Source organism: Nelumbo lutea, chromosome 7, assembly GCF_056320005.1.
Source record: "Nelumbo lutea isolate HS-2025 chromosome 7, American lotus-T2T, whole genome shotgun sequence".
Classification (NCBI taxonomy): domain Eukaryota; kingdom Viridiplantae; phylum Streptophyta; class Magnoliopsida; order Proteales; family Nelumbonaceae; genus Nelumbo; species Nelumbo lutea.
The window spans coordinates 14326195-14353145 of NC_142690.1; the positions used below are offsets into that span (position 1 = coordinate 14326195).

General features: G+C 40.4%; 1 protein-coding gene across 2 annotated transcripts in view; it reads left to right on the forward strand.

The window, feature by feature from the left end:
• Window positions 1–26951, forward strand: part of LOC148845231 (ferredoxin-dependent glutamate synthase, chloroplastic-like) — a 108845-nt gene that overhangs the window by 36949 nt on the left and 44945 nt on the right. For both annotated transcript variants that reach the window (XM_088953615.1, XM_088953614.1), the window contains 3 exons: window positions 1401–1493; window positions 7436–7581; window positions 10616–10775. In XM_088953615.1, coding sequence (XP_088809741.1) covers window positions 1401–1493; window positions 7436–7581; window positions 10616–10775 — 399 coding nt within the window. The remainder of the gene's footprint in view (window positions 1–1400; window positions 1494–7435; window positions 7582–10615; window positions 10776–26951) is intronic.

Consider the following 26951-nt stretch of genomic DNA (forward strand, 5'->3'; position numbering starts at 1 on the left):
CTTCATGTAGTGTGGTAAGTATAAGCCAATTAATTATGGCCTTAACCTTGTCTGGGTCAATCTTCACACCATCATCTGATACAACAGAACCAAGAAACACAACACTAGGCACCATAAAACAACACTTCTTCAAGTTAACATAGAGCTTCTCATGGCAGAAAACCCTCATAACTTGTTGAAGGTGGGCAACATGTGTATCACTACCCTTGCCATATAATAGTATATCATCGAAGTAAACAACAAGGAAACGACCAATAAAGGGTTGTAGTACCTGATTCATAACTTGCATAAATGTGCTAGGTGCAGTAGAGAGACCAAAGGGCATGACCAACCACTCATATAAGCCATCCTTGGTCTTGAATGCTGTCTTCCATTCATCACTGGGTTGATTCTACTCTTATGGTACCCACTCGTAAGATCTGTCTTGGAGAAAATTGTTGCACCAGTCATCGTGCCAAGCATATCATCATGTCTAGGAATGGGAAACCTATACTTGATGGTGATCTTATTAATGGCTCAACTATCAACACACATACACCAAGAGCCATCCTTCTTTGGCATCAAAAGTGCTGGAATTGCATAAGGACTAAGACTTTCTTTGATGAAACCTTTAGACAGCAATTCTTCAACATGCCTTTTAGCATGTTCTATTGGATTCATGCCATATGCAGGCAAATTGAGAAGTGGGGACTTGGGATCCTGGAACAAAATCGATAGCATGCTAGATGTTGCACATTGGTGGCAACTCATTTGGAAGTTCTTCCAGTGCCACATCTGAAAAATCTGACAACAACTTGTGTACTTCTGGAGGTGCATCTACAAGTGGGACAGGTGCTGTTTTCTCCACTTCTTTGGCTACTACAGCATAGATGACTCCTGTCTCTTTGCTCTCTTCCTCAAATTCCTTGGTGATCATGTTTAAAGTGAGGATTCATTATTTTGAAGAGTTGATGCAGTGGGAATTTTGGTAGATCTGCCTGATTCGAACTGCAGCTGAGTCTGATACATATCTTGGAAAGTCGGTCACAAGTTCCCTCCAGGGGGGGTTGTGTCCATGCAACACTGTTTATAGTAAACTATTGCTTTGTGGGCCTTGAATTGAATTCTTCTAGGTGCTTACAATCGTAGGGGCTGGCTTTAGTGATGGATGATATCTGTTTTTTTTTTTGATAAAATAACATAATTGTATTGAATTAAAAGAGAGCTCCAAGCTGTCCAGAGTGGACAGAGGGGAAGGTACAAGGAACAGCTATGAGCTGAACACAACAAAGCTGTTGTGAGACCATGGTTTAATGATTGTTTTTTAGGCTTCATATTATTGCCTAACTGCTAACAAGATATGTAGGTTTACGGTCTTGGAAATTTAATCTTAATCGTGTCCTTGTACTCTTTGCATTTAGGTTGGTGTCTTACCGATGGATGAATCAAGGGTCACAATGAAAGGCCGCCTAGGTCCAGGAATGATGATAACTGCTGATCTGCAAACTGGCCAGGTTTGTGATAAAGATGCCATTTTGGCATATCAGTTGGAATCAAATTGTGCCATTATTAGTAGTAAATGTTTCCACTATACAACTTCTTTTGTTTCTTTGTTTGTTTTCTTTTATTTTTCACATTTATATTTTGAAATTGAACTTTTTTGTTTGATTGGATGTTCAGATACTAAAATTTTCTCATATACTTTGTCTAAATGGAATATTATAGTTCTTGTCATTATTTCTCTTTGTTTTGTTAATCTTTTTTGTTGGAAGTTGTTGAGTAAATCTCTTTAGTCAATTTGTGTGTGGTGCTAATGTGGTGCCTTTACCTTTGAGGAAAAGTAGGACTTTGGTAGGCTCCTACCTGACTTTGTGAAAGTGAAGTTTTCATCTACAAGTCTGCTTACATCCCTGAGTCCCTTCTTTTGGACTGCTAAAAGAGATGAAGCCTTTTTGCGAAAATCCAATTGAGGGGTAAAAGAAAAGAAAGGAACAGAGAAGAAAAGAAAGGGGAACTCTTGCATCTAATGGATTAATTTGACTTCATCCTTGTGGAAAATTAATACAAGTGTGATGGTCTGAAGTGGTAAATTGAAGTTAAACATACAAGGCATTTATCATGTTTTTTTTTAATCAATAACAGAAATCAATTTATTAAAGGAAAATGTAATTACAACATTTCAGGAATAGATAAAGAGGCTTAACTCTCCCGAAAAAGAACAGAAATGAAAATTACAATAAAGCCCAAACCATTTGTTCCCTTCCCACCCCCTGTTTTGCCAAAGTATCTGCAAGAGAATTTGCAGTCCTCTTCACCCACTGAAACTGAACCTCCAACATAGTTAGCCACTTAGCCTCCCTCCTCTCATTTGCAAATTTCCAAAGTCCACTGTCCTTTTGTAACCAACTTTGAGTCAACAATTACCGTCTGGATGTTCAGCTCCTTTATCTTCCTTAAACCTTCCATTAATGCACATACCTCAGCTTTGAGAGAGTCACCGCTCCCAATGGGGCCTGAATACAATTTAATCACCTTCCCATTCTCATCTCTGAGCACACCACCAGCACCAGAGGGCCTTGGATTGCTCTCACTGCTGCCATCAGAATTTAGTTTTATAAACCCCGGGGCTGGTGGGGACCATGTAGGACAGACAACTGAGGAAAAAGGGGCAGAATTTTCCACTTCCAGCCAGATATTCAGCCGCATATCTGTAGAGACATCAGCAAACAGATCCAAGGACTTCAACCAATACACCACCCTAATGATTATTACTTCAATGATACCTTCTTTGTTCCTTTCCTTGTTAGAAAGGGTCCTTGAGTTCCTTTCTTCCCATAGAGTCCAGCAAATGGCAGACCTCAGCCCCTCTCACACCTCCACATGGTCCTACCCCTTTTCTTAGGCTATCCAAGGAAAGAAGTAGCAAACAAGCTTTGCATATCTAGCGGAGGGATCCACTTGGAGGGATCGACTCGCCCTAGACTTCCTTGATTGGAAAAGATTGAAGTTGTTGGTCTATTGTGCCAAGGACTTAAAGAAAGAAGCACAAGATAAAGCCCCGGAGGGGGACAAAGTCCAAATTCTACTATCCCTTTTTGAAGGATCCAAGATATCCCTTTTTGAAGGATCCAAGACCACCCTATTCAACATTTGAATTAGATGCACAACAGTTCCAAGTTCTGACTCCCTAAGGCCTCTTCTAAAATCCAAATCCCAATCATACCCAAAGTTTGACTCAAAAGGGATCAAAACATCAGACACACTTTTCTTTGAAACGGGAGAAGGAAAATAAAGGGGGGAATTGGTCTTTCGGAAGTACATCCCCCACCCAAAGGTGTTCCCAAAATTTTACCTGATTCCTAGAGCAAAGGTCATACATGATGTACTGCAGAAAGGAAGGAAGAATGGAATGTATGGATTTCCAAGGAGAGGCTAAATTAGTCCTTGCCACGAACCGAGAATCCCAACCATCATCTGCCTGTTCATGAATGCTCAAGATAACCTTAGTCCACGACTTATCCCTATCCCCTCCAAACCTCCACAACCATTTCCCTAACAAGGCTTCACTTTTCTTCCAGATATTACCTAATCCCAAGCCACCCTCAGCCCCTACTCTTAGAGACTAACTCTCAGTTCACTCTATGATCTTTCCTCTCCTCCCTTGGTTCCCATAAAAAAATCTCTCATCAAATTTCCAATACTCTACTTATTTTTTGTGAGATCCAAATACAGATAGGTAATACACCAGGAAGCTAGCCAATGCAGACTTGATCAAAGTGATTCTACCACCTAGAGATAAATAATTCTTCTTCCAAGAGGCTAACCTTTTTGTGAACCTATCGATTACTGGGCTCCAAGAATTGTTATTCCTCAAATTATCCCCTAAAGGCATCCCCAAGTACATCATAGTTCACTGTGACACCACACATCCCAAAATTTCAGCCCTGTCCCTCACAACTCATTCCATGTTAATCTCTACCACACAACTCTTATTAAAATTAACCTTCAAGTTTGACATTTTTTTTAATAATTGCACTACCAACTTCAAATTTCTGACCCACCTCACATCCTCCCCTTCAGAGAATAAAATTTTGTCATCAGCAAACTGTAGGTGTGTAACAGGTGCTTTGTCTCTTCCAACCCTCCACCCCCTCACTAAGTTCCTTGAATCTGCCCTCTTTATTAATTTCCCCTTGTCTAAGTCCCCTAGTGGCCGAAAAGTGATCCACTACAGTACGATTCACCAGGATTTAGTAATGATGTGTTTCAATACATCCTAGGATCCATTTGCACCATTTTACCCCAAAGCCAAAGCATTCATCATTTGCACTAAGAAAGACCTATCTACCATGTCTTATTCTTTCTCCAGATCCAACTTACACACAATCCTTCTTCCTCATTCTCCTTAGATCCTCCACTCATTCATTAGTAATTAAAATTTGGTCCACCATTTGTCCATTTCCCACAAATGCCCCTTGATTCTGTGAGATAATCCAGAAGCACTTCTAGACAAGACTTTAGCAATGATTTTGTACAAGCTATGAGCCAAACTGATAGGTCTATAATCTATCGGATGATTTACTCCAATTCTCTTTGGGACCAACACAATAAAAGTTGAGTTCACCCTCGGATTTATCACCCCTCTTAAGGCATTTATCATGTTAGATGCTTAAACTATTGACTTGATGGGAACAATTTAAAATACTTTTCTTTAATAAGATGAAGTAATTTTATTAGAATATGGATAAAATCAGGTACAAGTGTCTCAGGAGAGGCACAAGCTGCAACCTCTCCACACAATCAAAACCAACAACAGATTACAACTGTGCCCAATACAAGTGTTCCCTGTTTGTTCCCTGCTTGGCTAAACTGTTAGCCATGACATTTGTTGATCTCCCCACCCAATGTATTCTGACATACAAACTTATTGTTAGCCACATGAATTTCTTAATTTCATTCTTAAAACACCATATCACAGACTCTGGCTTTTGTAGCCACCTCACGACCACCTTTGAGTCTCCTATTATTAGCTGTTCCACTTTTAGCTGTACTCCAAGCTGCACCCATTGAAGGGCAGCTAGTAATTCTGCCCTAGTGGAGTCTCCCACGCCTAAGGGGCCCAAGTATATGAGAACCACATTTCCACTTTCATTCCTTGACTGCTGCCATCAAAATTTAGTTTCAAAAAGCTTTCAAGAGGGGGGGGGCAACTCATACACACCCTCTTTTTTCAGAGAGGAGCAACTTGCCACTGCTGCCCAAATCCTCCAAAGATCATCAAACGAAAACTGATGAAATAAATGCACAGATTTCAACCACAAGATAGCCCTATACAAGATGCACTCCTTCAGTTCCTGTTGACTTCTCTTCTCTTGGAAAATTCTCTTGGAAAATCCTGGCATTCCTTTCTTCCCCCATTGTCCATAGCAAGGCTGCTCTTGCACACCTCCACATTATTCTTTCTCTTCAATGGTGCCAAGCAAAGGTAGATGGATAAAAAAGCATATTTATTTCTACTTGCCTATTCCACCTAGAGATGGCAACGGGGCGGGTGCGGGGAGGGTTTTGTAAATTCTAGACCCTACCCGCCTTCTTAAACCTCCCAACCTGTAGCCACCCCAAAACCTGTAGTGGGTTGGATTTTGGGAATCCAAACCCTCTCCGTACATGAAAATGCAAAACCCTCCTTGACCCTACCCTCCCTACATTCAAGGGTAGGGGTGGGTTGGGTTTTGAACCTGTATCCAATTTCCTATTATTTCTTGTCATATATAAGCAATAAATAAGTAAAATAACACAAATATACAACAAAGTTTATTTGATTAAGACATGTAGAAAACACATAAACTATCAATTATCCCTCACATAAAATTCAAAATATTATTAAATTCAACACCTAGTACATAAAGTTTATATGCTTTCCAACAATATGCGGGTCGGGGAGGGTTGGGTTTAACCTAATACTGTACCCTACCCATACCCGTATGGGTTGTAGAATCCCAAAACCCATCCTTCAAGAAAAAAATCCGCTCCATTGGGGAGGGTAGGGGTGGGTACCCACTAGGTAGGGTAAAAATTGCCATCCTTAATTCCACCTGCACCCAAAGATCAAGAAGAGCCAACCCCACAACTCTATAGTGACTGCACAAGACATAGCTGTCAAGGTGGCTCGCTCAAATACCTTGACAGTTAGCGACTAGGATCACTAGGCACTCGCCTAGGTGACAAATATAACAAGATGGACACCTTTTATAATATCAAATATATTGTTGTATCTTATTAATGTATATGTTAAAAAGATTTTATTATATGCTATAAATATCAATTATGATTCGTTTTAATGTTTTACTATTGAAATGTAAAAGATCAAAGGGTTTTGAGGAGAGAAAAAGAAAGAAAGAAAGAAAAAAGAGAGATGAAAGAAAGAATAGAATTATAAGGAGGTTCTTTTTTTTCTTCTCTCTCTCTAATTAGATAAAACAGAAACTCCATCATTGTTTTTTCTATTTTTACACTCCATGTTGAATATTTATCATATAAACTTAATAACCTTCTTTAGCTGCTAATTGTAATGAAATTTCTCTGTTAAATACTTATTATAGTAGTATTATTTTTGAAAATAATGAAATTAATATAAAAGATTTTTATCATTTTAGATGTGATGATTTGCCACTTTTTTACTGGAAATTTAATGTTCTTACTAAAGGGAATTGCTATTTATCAATTAATACACATGCAGAATGGTATATAAAACTAGGGAACTATCCAAAAATTAGTTTTTATATTATAAAATTTTTATCGCCTAGGCGACTAGGTGCCACAGTATCGCCCAGAATTGCCTAGATGCCTTGAAAACTATGGACAAGAGATTATAGTACATGATAACAGTCCTCACCATGAGACCTACAAAGAGTACACCAGTTAGGTGAGATACACAGATAAGGTCTCTTCTTTTGTAGATTACCCAAGGTGTTTACTTTCCCAAAGTACACTTCCCAGCAGAATGCCAAAATCTTAGGGGAATAGGCCTACACCAAATCTCCTTAAAGGGGAAAAACTGTTGAGGAAGTGTGGCAAAGGGATTTAAAAAGGAAAGCCCAAGAGAAAGTACCCAATCTGTAGTTGCAAAATATTCATATCTTGAACAAGTATTTTCATAATTAAATTATTTTATAACTTCTCAAGATGGGCATGCCCATAGGGAAATGACCCTTTAGTAGTGTTGCTTTGATCCTGCATCTTCACCAAGTGACACATGCCTCATGACCAACTCAACCACTACTGGGTCATTTGGCTTGTACTCTGTGCCTTTAGTTTTTATCTAGATTTCCTGCTTGTGTTGTCCATAATAAGCATGGGTATGTATAAGTATGTCCTCAAAGTTCCTTGAGTTTTATATTAACAACTGGAACTTCTCATATATACCTATAAAAAACCAGAACTTCTCATATTGCAGGTCTATGAAAACACAGATGTTAAAAAGCGGGTGGCCTTATCAAATCCATATGGCAAGTGGCTAAGTGAAAATATGCGAACTTTGAAGCCTGTGAACTTCCTTTCAGCATCTGTTATGGACAAAGAAATCATCTTAAGACACCAACAGTAAGGGATATGATTTTAATAGCAGTTTTTAAGTTTCTCATTTGTGGATCCTTCTATTCTGTAACCCTCATTTCATCAATCGAGTTCTTTTATTATTCATTGATAAGAAATTAACTGTTTTTAAATGTGTATTATGGTTTTCAATGTGCTATGGCATGGTTAAGCTGAAGATGCTGCATATTTTATTTTCAGGAATGTCTTTATATTTTATATCCAACCTAACCCAATTCAAGCCCATGCTTTAGAGATCTTTGAACCAAAGATGGGTGAGAATCTGGTCTTTTCTCCATGTTGTTTTGCTTTGTCCACGAAATTCAAGACTTTGAGAGAGAAGTTGAAGGTCTAGAACAAAAGTAACTCTTTCAAGGGTGGAGATCAAGCTGAAGGGACAGCTTGGTGAAATTACTGAAATAAATACCAAAATAGAGTGGGACCATTAGAGATGTGTAAAAACTGAAAATAACTGGCCAAGAATGAAAATTTCAGTATTGCCATATGAATACGATATCTAAGATTCGAAACAATAGCTGTTTGTCTAAAGGAAAGGGGTAAAGGGTTTTTTTCTGCATGAACACAGGTCAAGCCTCTTTCCAAACTTCTTAGTTCCTTTATAACATAACTATGCTGCCATGTCAGGTTGCTTCTTCCATTCAGCCAACCCACTACTGTTTTTAGTCACGTTCCATGATCACATTAGTGAAATTTGACACATTCCCAGCTCTAAGTATCTACAAAAATGCTTGCAATTCCACTCAAATGGAATTCCCTTGGTCAGTTGGTCTGGAAAACATGGCCTAAATAGCTCTGTGCTCATATCTAAACACCCCCATGACACCCATGCTTGAAGGCCTAGGATTGCCTTGGCTGCATCCATGAAAACTAAGCTTGATTTGATCTCCCAGGCATAGCCATTGGACTGAACCACTTCTTGAGGTGGAAGAAATTGTTATTGTTATCCATGACCAGCCTCTAAGAATATTATCCATGGAAAAAGGCTCAAAAAGCTTAGTTGTCTTCACCTAGTGCTCCTGATGAGCTCCTCATTAGTTCTCTTTTTTGTCATTAAACACCCTATTATTCCATTCCCTTTAAACAGTCCAAGCAATTGTTGCTTGAATGAATCTCCATAACAGTCTTTTTTCCTTGGAAATGTGAGGAAAGAGGATTTGAGAGCCTTCCAAGTTTGCAGGGGGATTCCACATACAACGAAACAGAGAGAATGCATTCCCAAAATGCTAGCCACAAAAGAACAGAAGATTAGTACATGGTAAGAGGCTTATCCACTTGTATTGCATAGAGAGAAAATGTGTGGCGAAAGGCACCAGTTAGGTCAGTAGAAGATCAAGACTGTAATTAGTCTTGAATCCTAATAGGTTTTAGGTTTGCAAAACAGAAGAAAAAGAGGGAGAAAGGAGAGAGAATAGAAGAGAAACAAGAGAACACAAGTTGTTGAAAGGAGGGACAGATTCTTATAGGTTATGTTTAGTACATAATGGAAAGGACACATCTGCCCTTGGTACTTACATAATAAATAAAGTAAATAAAAGCTGAAATAAATAACAACTGACTCAAACTGACACTACTATAACTGAAACAAATAACTACACTGCTGTCCTACGAACACAGTGGGGACCACTGCAGTGGGGCCCACATCAGTGTTCTCTACACGGTCTTTTCTTTTTTAGATGGTCAAAGGTGTTGGTTTTTGAGTGAAATGCCTCCCAACAGAAGGCCCTAATTTTTGGTGGCATGGGTCTACACCAACAATCTTTTAATGGAAGGTCTGCAAAGTAGAAATGGGGGAGCTGAGGGCTTTAAAAGAATGAAGCACAAGAAAAGATACCCAAGATATCAGCATCGCGATATTTTTTTCAAAGATAAAATAAAAATTTTATTATCCCTCTTGGAAGTGTCCAGAAAAATCCCATCTAAGGAGCTCAATAGAGATGCTGCTAAAAGTTGCCTCCTGATGCAGGAGCTGAAGAGTCAAAATTGGAATTTTATGTATTTATATATTCTTGGACAATTGGGGGTATTTTTGTCATTTTTCAATTTTCTGTGGGGGGGTCCAATGATAGGGTCTATTTTGTCTAGTTATAGTTTGTTTATGTATAAAATTTCAGAATCATTGCATAAGTAGGATTAGAGTAGGGTTTTTTGGCTATTTTGTAACTGTAATCTGAAAAGAGTTGGGTTTGGAACCACCTTTAAGGGGAGGTAACACCTCGTGCCTCCTCTTAGGCCTCCTCTTAGGGTGCTTCATGCTTGTTATTGAGTATTCTTTGAAATGAATGGATATGACAGCTTAGTTTGAGTCCTAGGATTATTGAGTCTAATAGTTTGACTCCTAAGACTGTTATGAGTTTAACAGTTTGACTCCTAGGATTATTATGAGTTTTGAGTCTATAAATATGTATGGATGGACGTTTTACACAAAGAGCAATGAAGTTTATTGAATTTTCTTCAGCTTATGCTAGCTATGGTGAGTGATTCCCATGCCCCAGAGTGATTCTAGGCATAAATGATACGTTATGAAGTTGCCCTGTAAACCATAAGAGTCAAAACTACATGATTGAACGAGTTCAAGGAAAATTTTAACTCAGAGAAAATGCAAATGATTCTAATAGATTAACCAAATATCTATTACACAAAACAAAAAACTAATAGTTAACCTCATGCTTGAAAAGAATATCGAGTTGGCTCAAAGTGGTAATAATGTCCGTTTAGTGGGCAATAACATTGCTACTCCACATATCTACAATACTGTCAGCAATTTATGTTACAGTACTATTTCTTGTAGTCAACATAGTGCTGATAGTGTTTATGGAGGGAGTATGTCGGTTCTAGCAAAATTTCATGTCGGTACCCATGGAAATAAATCAATGAAATATTAGGACATTTATGGGCATTTTAAACTGTGGTTATTTAATGATGCCATTATTGTTATGCTAATAGGTCAATATCCCCAAAAATATGTTCTTGTGATATAATGAACCATTTCAGAATAATTTACCATCTACATTTGTGGGGTCAGGGCATTTGGCTATTCAAGTGAGGACGTCCAGATGGTTATTGAAACCATGGCTGCACAGGGGAAGGAACCTACCTTTTGCATGGGGGATGATATACCACTAGCTGCACTCTCTCAAAAGCCACACATGCTTTTTGACTATTTCAAGCAACGTTTTGCACAGGTTTGCTTAAACACTTTGTCATATCTGAATGTTTCCTTGAAATGATCCAATATGCTTATTTTTAGTTTTAATGAGAATATTATTTATGTGCTTCTCTTGGATATACTGCCATTCAGTTTAGAAGTCCATTTTATATATTTTGGAATCAACATTATAGCTGTGTTTTCCATGTTGTTATGGGGGTCCCTGGGACAAGATGATATGGTAGCTTGGTGATATATAGAATCGTGGCATTGTAATTTAATTTACTCTTGTTGCTTAAGAAATAAAAGTTAGGAATAGGCATTGGGTGACCTGTTCCAACATTCCCTTTTATGTTCTACTCACTCCCAAATCTCTTCTTCCTTCATTTAACCTGTTTCACTAGCAAGTTGGTGTTAGAGCAGTGGTGTACCTGCCAGAGGGTTTAAAGATCAATTGAACTTGGATGCTGATGCCATCATGGCATCCAGATGATGTAGCTCTTGTATGGACATATGGACCTGATAAAGATGGCTTCTACAGTTTGATAAAGGATTTTTTTTTTAGGTTTATAGGTTTTATGGAAGGTTTTAAAATGCGACCTGGAAATGGAACCGCTATGGCCACTGGTTCATGGGTCAGCAGTTCGACCATCTGGGTCAAACGGTTCAGACGGTCTGATTAGATCAGGGCAAATATTTGTGGTTGTCTTTCTTTTATGAGAAGAGAGGCTTAGACAGAGGTGGTTATCGGCTGAGAAAGAAGAAAGAAAGAAAGGAAAGAAAGAATAAAGGAATGAAAGAAAGGAAAAGAAGGGAAAGGAAGGAGAGGAGGATGAGCAGGAGGATCTGGCGTTCACCGGTGGTGGTGACAGTGACGGCGACGGAGATGGCAGCGACAATAAAAACGCAGCAGCAAGTTGGCGTCCATTCTCTCTCTTGTCTCAGATCTCTCATATCTGAGATCTGAGATCCCTCCGCTCCAATCATTTTTCTGGCCTCTCTCTCTCTCTGGGATCTCGATCTTTGAATTCTGGTATGAGAGTTCCTCTCCATCCTTCAACCTCATTTTTGTTATTAAATGGTGAACCACTATCTCGGTCAAACGGGTCGACGGTTCGACCGCCTGGGTTAGCGGTTCTTTGACCAAATCAACAAATTTTGGCCCAGGAACGGGTCAAGGGTATATGGAACCGGTTGCCTGGACAGTTTCCGGGCTGAATGGTTCGACCGTCCAGGCCAATAAATATATTTATATATATAAATATATATTTATATTTATATTTATATATAAATATAAAGACATATTTATATATTCTTATGATTCTTTTTCAGGTCTATTAGAAAGTTACTAAATCTGTAGTTAATTCTTTCCTGTTGTAAAACTGACCAGAACATCATAATTAGAAATGCTAACAACTCCTGTTTTAAGAATATCAAGCTAAACTCAAAAATAAAACCAGGGCATCAAAATAGAAAGTTCTTTATCTCCAAAACTATTAAACCAAAATTATTGAAATTCAAACTGTTTATACAAAAGGGATAGAAGACCCCACTAGTGGGGTTCACTTGGTGAAATGATTATTTTGACTGTTGATCAACTGTGTACTTGGACCAGCAACTGTTATCTGCTTCATGAAGGCTTTCTACAGTTCCATTAGTCTAGTGAAGCCAAAATTTGATGTTCAACACCATATGTCCTTTAATATATCCAAAATTCAATGAAATCCTGTATATGGATAGTTATAAGCACTTGACTTTCTGCCCAGAATTTCTCTCTTCTTTTGACTTTTTATTATGCACCTTTTGGCTTCTGGGTTAACTACAAAATTTATGGATAAATACTTAAGAAACAAGAGGTTTTGAAATAAGTAGGACTAAAACAGAATATATGACATGTAAATTTCATAACAACAACAACAACAGCAATAATAGCAACAGCAGAAATAATAGTAATAGTAATAACAACAAAAACAACAACAACAGCAATAATAACAACAACAGAAATAATAGTAATAGTAATAACTACAAAAACAACAACAACAATAATGATGATGGTGATGGGAGTGCGAATTAGGCTAAATTTGGGATTGGAGACCGAGAGAGAATTGAGGAAGATGTCATCCATAGAATTAGAGCAGGATGGGCAAAGTAGTGGGGTGCATCTGGAGTCTTATGTGATTGGAGAATACCACTCAGGTTAAAAGGAAATTCTATAAAACAGTTGTAAGTTGTAACACTAGAAATGCTATATGGAGCAGAGTGTTGGGCAGTCAAGAAAGATGTCTAAAGATGAGTGTGGCATAGATGCATATGCTGAGATGGATAAGTGGAGAAACTAGAAAGGGTAGGGTAAGAAATGAAGTCTTTCGAGGGGACCTAGGAGTAGCTCCAATAGGTGATAAAATGAGAGAAAAGTAGACTAAAATGGTTTCATCATGTGTATTGAAGACCATCTACAGCATCTGTAAGAAGAAGCAATATGTTGCAAGTTGAAGGGGCTAGAATGGCTAGGGGCAGACGAAAGAGGACATGGGTTGTAGTAAGAAATGATTTAAGTTCTAATAATTTAACAATGGTATGGTAATAAACAGAATGGAATGAAAAAACAGGATTCATGTAGCTGACCCCATGTAGTTGGGATCAAGCTTAGGTGATGATTACACAACAATAGACGGAATGCCATTGTCCTAGAACTACTATTGGAAAACATTCATTTGCCCGTCACTTTGCATGGAAGTAAATACCAGAAAATAGTGTTTTTTGGAAATAATTTGTTTTGCTTAATTTTACTTGAAACCAAACAGAGTTTGTGTACATCCTTAGTTGGTACTTGTTGTTATTAATCCCCACTTTCCCCAAAGGTTCCTTGATCCTCATAATTATGTGGAATCGTGATCATTGAAATAGCACTCTTAGATACTTAGTTTTTGAAAACTTATACCCTGTTGGTGTTTTATTATGTAAGCAAGTTGTTAGTGTTCGGTCTGCCTGTTAGACTGATAACAGTTAAGGAAGAGAGAGAGAAGAGAGAAGGAGAGAAAGAGAGAAAGGAGAAGAGCAGAAGAGAAACAAGGAGAAAAGATTCTGGTTCGAATGAGAGAAAAAAACTCACTCTCTCATTCGGCCAGATGTATTTTATATTACTAAAATAATGTGGAAAAGTCACATATGCCCCTACTTAAGTTAGGGACATAAAATCTAACATAAACTTACACATCAACACCTAAACACAAGCACAAAGACAAAACTACCCCTACATACTCGACACTAACACTGCCCCTCAAGCTGGAGAGTATATATCATATAATCCCAGCTTGTTACATATGTAGTTCATTCTCCCCCGACTCAACCGTTTAGTAAACAAATCTGCCCATTGGTTCCCTGTGTTGGCATGTAGTGTCTATCACTCTACTTAGCACCTTCTCCATAACAAAGTGATAGTCAACCTTTATGTGTTTGGTCCTCTCATGAAACACCGGATTAGAGGAAATGTGAACTGCAACCTGATTGTCACAGTAAAGCTTCATTGGAGTATCAACAGTGTATCCCATCTCCTGTAGAAGGTTCCTTGGCCACACTAATTCACAAGTAGTATATGCCATAGTTCTATATTCTACCTTTGCACTGCTTCTTGCTTTTCCATGTGACCAGATTACCCCCAAGAAAAGTGCAATAGCCTGTGGTAGATCTCTTATCAGATACATAACTGGCCCAATCAACATAAGTATATCCTTCTATTTCAAGTTTTCCACCACTTCTGTATATCAAACTGTGACCAGGAGCCTCTTTTAAATACTTACAATCCTTATAACCACATCCTAATGTAGAACCAGAGGTTTCTGCATGAACTGACTTACCACACTAACTGCGAATGAAATGTTTGGCCGAGTGATGGTTAGGTAGTTCAGTTGACCTGCCAGCCGTTGGTATCTGCCAGGGTCTTCCAACACTGCACCCATATCACTGCTCAACTTAGTGTTTGTTTCCATAGGAGTTTCAACTGGTTTAGCACCTAACAAACCTGTTTCTTCAAGCAAATCAAGAGCACATTTCCTCTGACACAAGTTAATACCATGCTTGGACCTTCCTACTTCTATCCCCAAGAAATACTTCAATTTACCAAGGTCCTTTGTCTGAAAATGATCCTGCAGAAAGATCTTCAACCTGTCAATGCCCATTTTATCATTCCCGGTAATGACAATATCATTTACATACACCACTAATAGGATCTTCCCTACCTGAGAGTCATGACTGAAGACGGAATGGTCAACTTGGTACTGCTTCATACCAAACCTCCTTACTACCTCACTAAATCTGCCAAACCATGCTCGGGGAGACTGTTTAAGCCCATAAATGGCCTTCAGTAGCCGGCACACCTTACCATCCTCCCCCTGAGCAACAAACCCCGATGGTTGCTCCGTATTGATCTCCTCGAGCAGATCACCATGCAAGAAGGCATTCTTGATACCAAGTTGATAGAGGGGCCAATCATACATCCCAGCGAGAGAAATCACAACACAGACTTAACCAATCTTAGCAACCAGGGAGAAAGTCTCTGTGTAATCAATACCATAGGTTTGGGAATACCCTTTGGCAACCAATCTAGCTTTCAACCGCTCTACACTACCATCAGGTAAGTACTTAACCGTATAAACCCACTTACAACCAACAGCTTGCTTACCAGGAGGAAGAGTGGTGAGTTCCCATGTATGATTATGAGCTAGAGCTGAGAGTTCTTCTTCCATCGCACAACACCATCCTAGAGAGGCAAGGGCTTCCTGGACATCCTCAGGTATAACAACAGAAGATAACAAAGAGATAAACTGGCGATGGGAAGTGGAAAGGTGAGCCAGTGAAACATAATTAGAAATAGGATGAAGGGTACAACTACGCTTACCTTTCCGCAAGGCAATAGGAAGATCAAGATCAGATACTGGGGTTCGGGCTGGTGTGGTAACAATTGTTGGATCTGTCGACGATGATGAAGCTAGAGGAGGTGCCGGTACATGTGGGTGATGTGTATACACGTGATGGATCTATGGTTGTTCAACAGGTGGTGGCACCGGAGGCAAAGACTTGGTCACTGTAGGAACAGAAGGAACATAGTCCACAACTGGAAGAGGAAGGGGAGGAGGTGATGAGGAGAACAAAAGGAACAACGCCCCTTTAAAGGATCAATTTCTTTCTTTGTATGCTCTATCTGACTTGAAAAATGAGCCGATCTCGTCTTTCATCACCCCGTCCTCTTCCACTTTTGGGATTGGGTGGAACTTGGGTTTAAGAAGGGATTTGAGGGACTCAGACCTTGACAATATTTTGAGCCTTATTGCACTTCTTGATAATGTTGTCTTAGACCCCACTAGGGAGGACTCTAGAATTTGGACACCTACCCCCAATGGCATCTTCTCTTGTGCCTCGTTCTTCAAAGTCTTAAGTCAGTCCACCAGTCCTACCTTCCCCCATTTCCCTGTTGGTGAAGTTTGGTGCAGAGCAATACCTCGTAGGGTTGGTAGTTTTTGTTGGGAAGCCTATCTGGAAAGAATTAACACTGTTGATCTACTCCAAAAGAAGAGACCCAATACTTGTTTGTCACCTCAGTGGTGTGTTCTATGTAAAGCGGATGGGGAGACTGGTTTTTACCTACTGGTGTCTTGCCACTTTGCGAGGTCAATTTGGGATTGGGCTTCCTCCTTATTTGGACGCAGTTGGAATCCCCCATCAGACTTGCAGGGCCTTTTCTCCCCCACCTTTTTCAAGTGGCGGATAAAAAGGGGAAGGATAATGTGGAGAGGACTAAGGGCTGCAGTATGTTGGACATTGTGGGAGGAAAGAAACTCCAGGATATTCTCAGAAATCCAAAGAGGAGCAGCAGATCTGAAGGCTATCATACATGTTAGGGCGGTACAGTGGCTGAAATATTTGAAACTATTCACAGATTACACTATGGATGACATGTTGAGGAAGTGGGGTGAAATTGCAAATTGCACACAGACCAAGTCAGTAATGAAAGTGGTTTGGACTCCCCCACCTAGAGGATTCTTCAAATTAAACATTGATGGATGCAGTAGGGGAAATCCGAGGCAATCGGGGATTGGAGGTGTTTTTAGGGACAAAAATGGGGTCATCTCTGCCATGTTCTTAGGCCCAATTGGAGTGGGTGCGAGTCCCTTAGAGCTGAGATCCTTGCAATTATGGAAGGAGTCCGAAAAGCTAAGGAGTTGAACATCAAGAATCTCATAATTGAAGGGGATTCAGAGGTGGTGATAGGATGGCTGTCTAAAGATCAAAATGGGTTATGGAAGTATAACAATGAGAGGAGGAAATTCATGTGGCTGGTGCGGGAGATGGAAGTTAAGACATGTTGGGTTAAAAGATCGGCTAATTCACTGTTTTGGGCCAAGATGTAACTTTAGTGTATTCATTTCTATTTTTCTTCTTTTTTCTTTCTTTTATGAGGCTCTTAGTGACTCTTGGAAGATAAGTGTGTTTATCTTCCTCCTGTAAATTTTATACTGATGATTAATGAAAGTGTTATTGATAAAAAAAAGAGGAGAAAGAAACATCACCGGACCCCAAGAAGAATGGAGTAGACTCAAAGAAAGTAACTTCAGCACATACAAAGGAACGTCGAGAGCTAGGGTGATAACACTTATACCCTTTCTGATTCCGGGAATAGCCAAGGAAGATGCACTTAATAGACCGTGCATCTAACTTGTCCATTCCTGGCCGCAGATTATGAACAAAACAAACACATCCAAAAACTCAAGGAGAGAGAGGAAACAGAGACAAGGTAGGAAACAATGTGGTGAATGGGGAATGACCATCAAGGATAGACGTGGGCATCTGGTTAACCAAGAAGCAGGAAGTAAGCCCTACATCACTCCAAAAGGATTTGGGAACATTCATGTGATGCATGAGGGACCGAGTTGTTTCCAAGAGGTGACGATTCTTTCAATCAGTTACCCCGTTTTGTTGTGGGGTGTAGGTACATGAAGTCTGATGGATAATGCCATGTTGGTCTAGGTAGTCCTGAAATGATGAAGAGAGATATTCACAACCATTATTAGAATGGAAAATTTTAATGTGAACACCAAATTGGTTGCGAATCTCAACATAAAACTTTTGGAAAATGGTAAACAATTCACCTTTTTCTTTCATTAAACAGAGCCACGTCATCCTTGAATAATCATCAATAAAAATGACAAAATATTTATATCCATTGTATGACATCACTTTATAAGGACCCCAAACATCTGAATGAACCAAAGAAAAAGGACTCAATACACGATTATCAACTCTAGGACTAAAGGGAACACGATGATGTTTCCCCAACTGACACAACTCAGAATCCAAAACAGAAAGATGACTCAATGAAGGAACCAAAGACTTCAAAACTTTCAGTGAAGGATGACCAAATCGACATTGCCACTAGAGAGGAGAGAGGGACGATTGGAGAGCTGTTGACGTACTTCCACCACCATCAATCAATCTTCATCCCCGTCTTGAGATCTTGAAAAACACATGAAGAGGGGTAAAAGGTAATGGAGCAATTAAGAGACTTGGTAAACTTACTAATAGACATAAGATTAAAAGGTAACAGATTGTGATGCTGAGCAATGAGAGAGGGAAGAAACACACCTGGAGTTCCAGTCATGTGATCGGAGGCTCCAAAATCAATAATCCAGGGATGGGGTGTGGATGCCAGACAAGCCATACCTGAGTGTGCGAGAGTGGCCTTGTTCCACTGAAATGTGGCCTATACTAACCTCTCATACTCATCACGGGGAATATTCATCATCTCCTTCCCATCAACATCCATGGATGTAGGAGGTACTTGATTAGCTAAATGGCTCTCCTGTCTGAAGTTATTGTCACTAGTCACGACATGATTGGCCCAAGTTGAAGGTGGACCTTGCAAGTCATAGCAATAATTGATGGTATGTCCATCCCTACCACAGTGTGTACACCTCCTTGGAGCCGAACTACGTCCTCTACCGCGGGCTCCCCCTAAATCTTGACCTCTAGTACGATCACCACCACGGTTATATGTAGGTCCACTACTACCACTCCGGCTATATGCCGGTCCACTACTACCACTACGGCCAGACTGAGCTCCCCGAGCTCCACCACTAACGCCACGGCCTCTAGATACTGCTAGGGCTGATCTATCAGAAATATTAGGGTTCTCGGTAGATCCAATGGAAATCCTCCTGAGTCGAGCAAACACCTCTTCTAAGGAAGGGACAGTTGACCCTCCTAGTATCTGAGCCCGCACTAGTTCATATTCAGATTTCAACCCCACCAGAAACCGAGTCACATAAGTGAGGGGGTGATAAACATTCAATTCATTATGAATGTTTCTCATACTAGCATAGTACTCCTCAAGACTCTGATTACCCTGTTGTAGATTAAAGTATTCCTGGTACAACCGATATACTCTGGTTGTGTTGTCTTGACCCGAATACAGCTTCTTAGCATGGTCTCACACTTGTTTGGCAGTATCAAGGAACATGAAATTTACACTAATCTTGGGTTCCATACTATTCGATAACCATGTGATGATATGTGCATCTGCCTGTTCCCAATCATCATACTCAGGAGAATCGGTGGAAGGTTTTTCATCCCTTATGTGCTTCACCTTCTTCTTTGCCTTAAGTAAGACTTCTACAGATTTGGCCCAAGGTACATAGTTTTCTCCATTCAGCTTAATGGAGGTCATTTGAACATTCAGGTAGTCAGTAGGGACCATCACACTAGTCTTGCTATCACTGTTGTCTCCCATTGCTAAATTCTGATATTGCTGAATTCGGCAAACTGCACACTAGATCACACTACACCCTGATTTCAGCACTTACTACTGCTGTAAATTGCACTCTTTACACCACAAACCCAACTCCGCGACTGCCTGAAACTTCCCAACACTGTTTGAGGAACAGCCCCCCTTTGAATCACACTGAAGGGTGCACAAACCCTAGCACGCTACAATCTGAAATCCCACCATACAGTCTGAAATAGACTTCTCATTTGATTCACACCAAAAAAAAAATGCAAAAATCCTCTTACCTGATCACTGAAAATCAGACCACACAAGACACCCACTGCACTACACGAATCAGCCCTCTTCTCTTCATCGATTAGGGGAGGGCTTCTTAGAAACTGCAGCAACCGACCACAAAAGCCACAACTAGAGGCATAGAAACCTCCAAGGGAAGAGGGCGATCACTCCTTTTCAGCCCTGTCCCTTATCTCTAGCTGATGGCGAAGAAAATAAGAGAAAACTCTAGGCTGGGTGCGCAGATAACCGAATTCTGGGCAGATCCGATTTGCTCAATTTAGCTCTACTAGAAGTTCAGGACTGTTATCAGTCTTGAACCCTAATGAATCTCAGGATCGAAGATAAGAAGAAAGAAAGAGGGAGGAGAAGCAGTAGAACACAAGGGTTGAAAGGAGGAGCAGAAGCTTAATGTTCTGCCGCTGCCACTTTAATTAATATTTATAGGTTATGCTCATTACATGGAAAGGACAAATATTCTCTTAGTCTTTACATAACAAATAGAGTAAAACAAAGACTGAAATAAATAACAACTGAAACAACTAAATGACCAATAGCTAACCCTAGGCAAACTAGAACATCTTCTACCCTATGAACACAGTGGGACCGTAGCTGTGGGGCCCACATCAGTGTTCTCTACACTCCCCCTCAAGTTGGGAATAAATGTTTATCATTCCCAACTTGGATAGATCTGCCTCTAGCTTCTTCCGTGATACAACTTTAGTGAGGATATCTGCCAGTTGCATATTGGAGGTGATGTATGGGAGACATACTTCTTGTGATGAGACCCTCTCTCGTACAAAGTGTCGATCAACTTCAATATGTTTAGTCCTGTCATGCTGCACTGGGTTGTGTGCTATATTAATAGCCGCTTGATTATCACAATACAACATCAGGGGCTTCTCATACTCAACACCCAATTCCTCAAGTAGTGATCTCAGCCAAAGAATTTCAGCCACTCCATTAGCCATTGACCTGTACTCAGCTTCAGCACTGGATCGAGAGACAACACTTTGTTTCTTACTCCGCCAAGAAACCAGGTTACCTCCCACAAGAGCATAATATCCAGAGGTAGACCTTCTGTCATTAACACTCCTAGCCCAATCGACATCCTTATAGACTTCCACCTTCATGTGGTCATTGTTCTTGAACAGTATACCTCTACCCAGGCATCTCTTCATGTATGCTAGTATTCTTTCTGCTGCTAGAAGGTGTGTGGTTCTAGGAGAATGCATGTACTGACTGATAACACTAACGGCATAACTGATGTCTGGTCGGGTAAGGCATAGATATAGGAGCTTTCCCACTAACCGTTGGAACATAACTTTGTCTTCAAGCAGCTCCCCACTCTCTGCATTAATCCTATGGTTCTGTTCAATGGGTGTATCTGCAGGTTTGACACCTAGCTTTCCAGTTTCAGCCAAGAGATCTAACACATATTTCCTTTGAGAGACAAAGATCCCCTGCTTAGATCTAGCAACCTCAATACCCAAAAAATACCGTAGTGTACCCAGATCTTTCACCTCAAACTCTTGATGAAGGAGCTGTTTGAGGGACTCAATCTCATGGTTGTCGTTTCCTGTGACCACAATATCATCAACATAAACTGCAAGTAGTGTCAGTGACGACTCCACCCTCTTGACGAACAGTGTATGATCTGATTGGGACTGTACATAACCGAACTTCCCAAGGGCTAGTCTGAATTTGTCGAACCAAGCTCTAGGTGTCTGCTTCAAACCATACAATGCCTTATTGAGCCGACAAACTTTCTTACCTGCCTCTGTATCATAGAATCTAGGAGGCAACTGCATGTGGACCTCTTCCTGCAAGTCCCCATTCAAGAAAGCATTCTTAACATCCATTTGGTACAAAGGCCAAGTGTAGCTTGTTGCAAGAGATAATAGAACCCGAATGGTGGTCATTTTGGCTACCGGGGGCAAATGTCTCCAAGTAATCTATACCATAAGTTTGAGTGAACCCCTTTGCAACTAGCCGAGCTTTGTACCTCTCAATGGAACCATCCGCATTATGCTTCACAATAAATACCCACCTGCATCCAACTGGTTTCTTTCCTTTGGGCAAGTCAACTAGCTCCCAGGTATTATTTTTCAACAGGTCATCCATTTCAACTTGCATTGCACCTCTCCACTCCGGGACTGATAGGGCTTCTTGCACTGTTCTCGGAATAGGGACATCAGCAACAGAGGTGAGATAGGACATGTAGGAGGGAGATAGGTGATCATAGGACAAAAACTGGGAGATGCAATGGGCTGTAGATGTGGTGCAATGCCTTTTTCCTTTACGGAGGGCAATGGGAAGGTCAATGCCATTTGCAGAGGGTGAGGTAGCAACAACGGAAGGAGTCTCTGTGGGCCCTGGGACTGTAATATCTGGACTTGGAGCCGCAGAAGAGATTGTAGCTGGCTGGGACTGCTGATGACCAGGATCAATCTGCCTGCATCGCCTGTGATAGACTCTCAACTCCCGATCCCTTTGACCACCCTCGCTACTACAACCCTCATCACTACAGCCCTCATCATCAACTGGAATAGGTAAAGGAACAGCCCCAAAGGTATTAACCCTGTCCTCACTACACTCCTCCCCCTGAAGAAAAAGACCCAAATCTCAATGCTCACTACTCTCCCCCTGAGGAGAGACCCGAGAATAGTAAGGTGTCTCCTCAAAGAAAGTGACATCCATGAATACAAACTTCTTCCCTAAGACAGGATCATAACAACAATAACCCTTTTGAGTTTGTGCATAACCAAGAAAGATGCATTTGGAGGCCTTGGGTTGAAACTTGGAGTGATTGGGACCAAGAAGCTGAACAAAACAGGTACAACCAAATGTCTTGAGGGGAATAGTGAACAACTCCTCATTGGGGTATAGAAGGGAAAAAGGAGGTTTCATATCAAGAACCCGAGAAGGAATCCGATTAATAAGATATACCGCCGTAAGGATAGCATCACCCCAGAAGCGAATAGGGACGTTGGAGGTAAACATAATACTTCTAGCCACCTCCAAGATGTGCCTATTCTTCCTCTCTGCAACCCCATTCTGCTGAGGTGTATGAGGACACGTGCTCTGGTGGATAACCCCATGATTAAGGGTACGATGCCAATGGCTTAGCAAAGTATTCCTTTGCATTATCAGATCTAAGCACTTTTGTCCTGGCATCAAATTGTGTTTGGATCATTTGGTGGAAGTTTTGGGTCAGGACAGGCACCTCATCTCGTGATCGCATAAGATAAACCCATGAAAAACGGGTGTGGTCATCAACAAATAGCAAAAAATACCTGTACCCCCCCATAGAAGGAATGTGATATGGCCCCCAAACATCAGTATGCACAATATCAAAAGAACTATTACTCCTTTTATTACTCAATGAATAAGAGTTTCTACAATGTTTAGCCAACTCACAACTTTCACACTTCAACTGAGATGACTCAACAGACTCAAACAAAGTAGGAAACAGACTCTTCAAGGACCAAAAAGATAAATGACCCAATCGGTTATGCCACAACATAACCGGACTCACAACTTGAGAAACAAGTAACTTCTTATCCACTGACTCTTCTCGACGAGAACTCTCCCCGAGCAGATAGATCGCATTCGTCTCACAGCCAGTCCCAATCACCTTCTTCGTCTCCATGTCCTGAAAAACACATCGGTCAGGAAAGAAAGTTACTGAGCAGTTCAAATGTTTGGTAATGTTACTGACGGAAAGGAGGTTAGTATCCAGTTTAGGAACATGCAAGACAGAGGACAAGGATATGGTATTTGACAGTTTGATGTCACCCTTACCAGAAATAGGGACAAGAGAGCCATCAACTATAGATACTTTATCCCTACTAGAAGATAAGTGATAAGTAGTAAACAAAGAGGGCAAGCTAGTCATATGGTCAGATGCACCTGAATCTATTACCCAACACGGTTCAGTAGTACCTGGAGCGGAGGCATGATAGGCCGAGGCTCGAGTACCTGAGTGTGCAAAGGCCGATGTAGCCGGAGCTGATGATGATTGCGGTAACTGAGCTGAACTGCCAACTTCCTTCTCCAATTGTATTAGAGCTGCCCGAACTGCAGCTAAGGTCTCTAATGGTGTGCCTCTCGTGCCAAATGAGGATGCTGAATCAATAGTCATAGCCACATGAGCATTACTCCTTTTATTTCTCAACTTTGCCGGGACCAAATGTGGATGCAGCTTCCAACATGTTTCTTTTGTGTGTTTAGGTTTCTTGCAATGCTCACACACCACATCCCTTTTATCTTCCTTCTTTCTGTCCCTCTCTGAATCACCCTCTGTTTTGGGTTTGACAGCTACCAAGGCAGGTGTAAGCGGCTGAGGTTGCATCATGACTTTCCTCCTGGTCTCTTCACTGTGCACTAAGGAGTATGTCTCAGAGAGGGTCACACTATCTCTGGTCAAGATCTGCTACCTCACAATATCATATTCTGAATTCAGTCCTGCCAGAAACTCAAACACTCTGTTTGTCTCAATGTGCTTTCTATGTATCTGAGCATCTTTGGGACTCTCCCACTCAAGAGTCTCTAAGTGATCAATCTCATGCCACAGGGACTGCAAGTTAGAGAAATAGACCGACACCGGTTTCTCTCCTTGTTTAAGGGCATTCACCTCACATTTCAACTCATATGCTCTAGCAATATTAAGGGGTTGGGAGTAAGTCTCTTTCATCACATTCCATATCTCCTTGGCTGTCTTTGCCCATAAGTAATTTCGGCTGATATGGGCCTGCATTGAATTACAAAGCCATGTCATAACCAAGTAGTTTTCTTGGACCCACTTGGTATACATAGGGTCTCCCTTGGAAGGTTCTGCTACATCTCCCAAGAGATACCCTACTTTGCCCCTTCCCCCAATAGCCATCATGGCTGATTGGGCCCATTCCAAGTAGTTTGGTCCATCAAACTTAACGGTTGTAATCTGAAAACCTATCTCAGAACCACCACCATAACTGCTGTTCCCAAAACTGCCTTCTGCCTGATTCTTAAACTCCATTTCAGTCAAGAACCAGAATTATCAAAGATTATGGTTACTACAGTCAAAACCAGCACTAGAACTCCCAACAACAGTCACAAAATCAGTAGAGAACCAATCTGTACTCACGATAGATGTGCATGAAATATATATAAGACTGATCTGAAATCAATAACCACACACAACAGCAACAGTCCGAACTGTTTTCACCCCTTCAAAAGTGTTCGAAACCCCAAAAGAAGACTGAAACACAGTTTGAAGAACAATCTGATATGCTGAAGCCAATTCGAGGTTTTAATCAGTCCTAAGAGCCGTACGGATAAGGTTTGTATTAGGGTTAATATGAAACCCTAAAACTGATCAATGTTGAGGAGAATTCTAGGGTATGCTGCAGGAATAAGATCACAAGTTTCGGTCTAATACTAGGGTTTGCCGTAGGGATAAGACAAAACCCTAGAGAAACCCTAGAGAATAGAGAGAAAAAACCCTAGAGTAGTTCGGCCACCCTTACTGGATAGGTCCAACCTATCTTTTCTGATGTTACTTCTCTCAGAAAGTAAAAACTTACAGTAGAATGCAGTTCGCTGCCTACCAAGGTTACCCAAACCCTAGCCTTCTCTGATTCTTCCTGATCACCAACTTGCTACAACTGTGACACTTCTTCAAACAACTGCTAATCCTCTGGAGATCTCCAAGAACCAGTCAACGAACTCTGCTTTCTCAGCTTCCAGCCTTAGATGGTTCTCATGTGGTCGGCTGGACTAGACTCACATGAGAGAACTTAGCTCTGATACCAACTAGAAGTTCAGGACTGTTATCTGTCTTGAACCCTATCTCAGGATCGAAGATAAGAAGAAAGAAAGAGGAGAGAAGAGAAAGAGGGAGGAGAAGCAGTAGAACACAAGGGTTGAAAGGAGGAGCAGAAACTTAATGTTCTGCCACCGCCACTTTAATTAATATTTATAGGTTATGCTCATTACATGGAAAGGACAGATCTGCCCTTAGTCTTTACATAACAAATAGAGTAAAACAAAGACTGAAATAAATAACAACTGAAACAACTAAATGACCAATAGCTAACCCTAGGCAGACTAGAACATCTTCTACCCTACGAACACAGTGGGACCGTAGCTGTGAGGCCCACATCAGTGTTCTCTACAGCTCTGATACCATGTTAGTGTTCGGTCTGCCTGTTAGACTGATAACAGTCAAGGAAGAGAGAGAGGAGAGAAAGAGAGAAAGGAGAAGAGCAGAAGAGAAACAAGGAGAAAAGATTCTGGTTCAAATGAGAGAAAAAATTCACTCTCCCATTCGGCCAGATGTATTTTATATTACTAAAATAATGTGGAAAAGGCACATATGCCCCTACTTAAGTTAGGGACATTAAATCTAACAAACTTACACATCAGCACCTAAACACAAGCACAAAGACAAAATTACCCCTACATACTCGACACTAACACAAGTCAATCATCCTGTGTCCATTTTGGTCCTATTGAAAATTCTGGTTTATATTCCCCTCTTTCATTTGAGAGAGAATCCAGAAGAAATAAACAAATAGATAACATTTTTACGTATGGCAATGAGTCCCATCCTGTTGTGGCTGTAGGCCTTTTTTCTAACATTTATTTCATGTGGGGAGCCATTATCAGCCAAGTTCATGACAATGCTTGTAGATAACTGTTATTCTTACATGGAATTAAGATTTATTAAAATTTATAAATTAATATTGTATATGGAGCCATAATCAGCCAAGTTTAATGAATGGGTTGTAGATGGACTTTCCTAATGGGATCAGAAAGTGCATCCCTTAAATAAATGTAGTTCTTGTCTTTATTTAGATTAGTTTAGGACTTGCTGCCTATTTAAGTGGGCTCTCTTAATTAAATTATCTTAAATTGCTCTTATTTGAATGGCTCAAAAGAAGTTTTTTTAAGCTATATTTTTTTTTGAAGAAAGGTAAAGTATAATCTATTAACTCAAAAGTATATGATCCTCTGTACAACGAGTTGCTGTACAAGTATATGCCAAAACAGGACATCCAAGTATAATGTAATTTTTTTAATCTGTAATTAGGGCTTGGGAGTGGCTTAATAGCCTGCTTCTGATCCAAAAAAACCAGATTCATAATTTTGAGGCTTCAGAAAAGGCCATTAGCCAAT